General features: G+C 46.3%; 1 protein-coding gene across 1 annotated transcript in view; it reads right to left on the reverse strand.

Moving 5' to 3' along the window:
• LOC101864375 (omega-amidase NIT2) overlaps window positions 1–1024 on the reverse strand; it is a gene marked incomplete in the record, with an annotated part of 12080 nt that overhangs the window by 1157 nt on the left and 9899 nt on the right. Inside the window, 1 exon segment of the mRNA XM_013080992.2 lies at window positions 160–234. Coding sequence (XP_012936446.1) covers window positions 160–234 — 75 coding nt within the window.

The following is a 1024-nucleotide window of genomic DNA, read 5'->3' on the forward strand; positions in this document are numbered from 1 at the left end:
GGGGGAGGGGTAGATGGAGGAAGGGGAGGAGGGGGGAGGGGAGTACAACAGGGAGAAATAGGAGGAGGAGGAGGAGGGAGGGGAAGATGAAAAGGAGGAGGGAGGGGAAGATGAAAAGGAGGAAGGAGGAGGAGAAGACGAGGACAAAGAGAACCGTACCTTTCTGTGTCATGATCTGGGCCAGCTCGGCGAAGCGGATGTCGTAGCAGATGGCCACACCCACCTGGCAGTAGGCTGGGGAGAGATGGGGAGGGATGGGATTGTTTAACTGGGGAGATATGGGGAGGGATGGGATAGTTTAACGGGATTCCCCGAAATGAGATAGGTTCCCCGAGATGAGATAGATTCCCTGTTTCTAGGGTGAGCAGAGTCCGGGCTCAAAGCAGGGATGCCACTCGATGCCACTCAATTTTTTTATAAATAGCTGAAAATCCACGCGCCACGGTCTCACTAACATATTATGAATACATCAATTTGTACATAGAGACAAACGACAAACAAGCATAAGCAATGGGTGTACAGAGAAAGAAATGAGTGTGGGGGTTTTTTTTTAGGGTGGGGGGGGGTTCTAATTATAGATTCTATCTCGATCTCAATAACGGAATAGCGGATCAGGATCAAAACACCAGAAATATTTTTTTTTAACCGGAAAAGTGGCATCCCTGTCAAAGGGTTAACTCACCGATGTCAGCGTACACGATGCTCTCCTTCTCGTCCGTGGTGGAAATCACCTCTCCCCTGGACAAAGGACAAAGGGAAATGTCGTCAAACAAAACAATTAAAGCTACATTTTACATTTGTGAGGCAGCGTGGTGGAATCAGGCTCTCGTCAATTTTTGGGCATGCAGAGTTATTGGTGTCATCTTAAAGCTTGTTTAGTTGTCTTTATTTAGATGGAAAAAATATCCATTTATCTTGAATGCTAGTCGAGACATTTGCGAAAGAAGGATGTGGGGGTCACCTGTTTTCAGAGGTAAAATTAGTGAGAAAATGGCCGCCAAAGATTAGTTATTTTCTTAGCTTA

Source organism: Aplysia californica, unplaced genomic scaffold (genome assembly GCF_000002075.1).
Source record: "Aplysia californica isolate F4 #8 unplaced genomic scaffold, AplCal3.0 scaffold00109, whole genome shotgun sequence".
Classification (NCBI taxonomy): Eukaryota; Metazoa; Mollusca; class Gastropoda; order Aplysiida; family Aplysiidae; genus Aplysia; species Aplysia californica.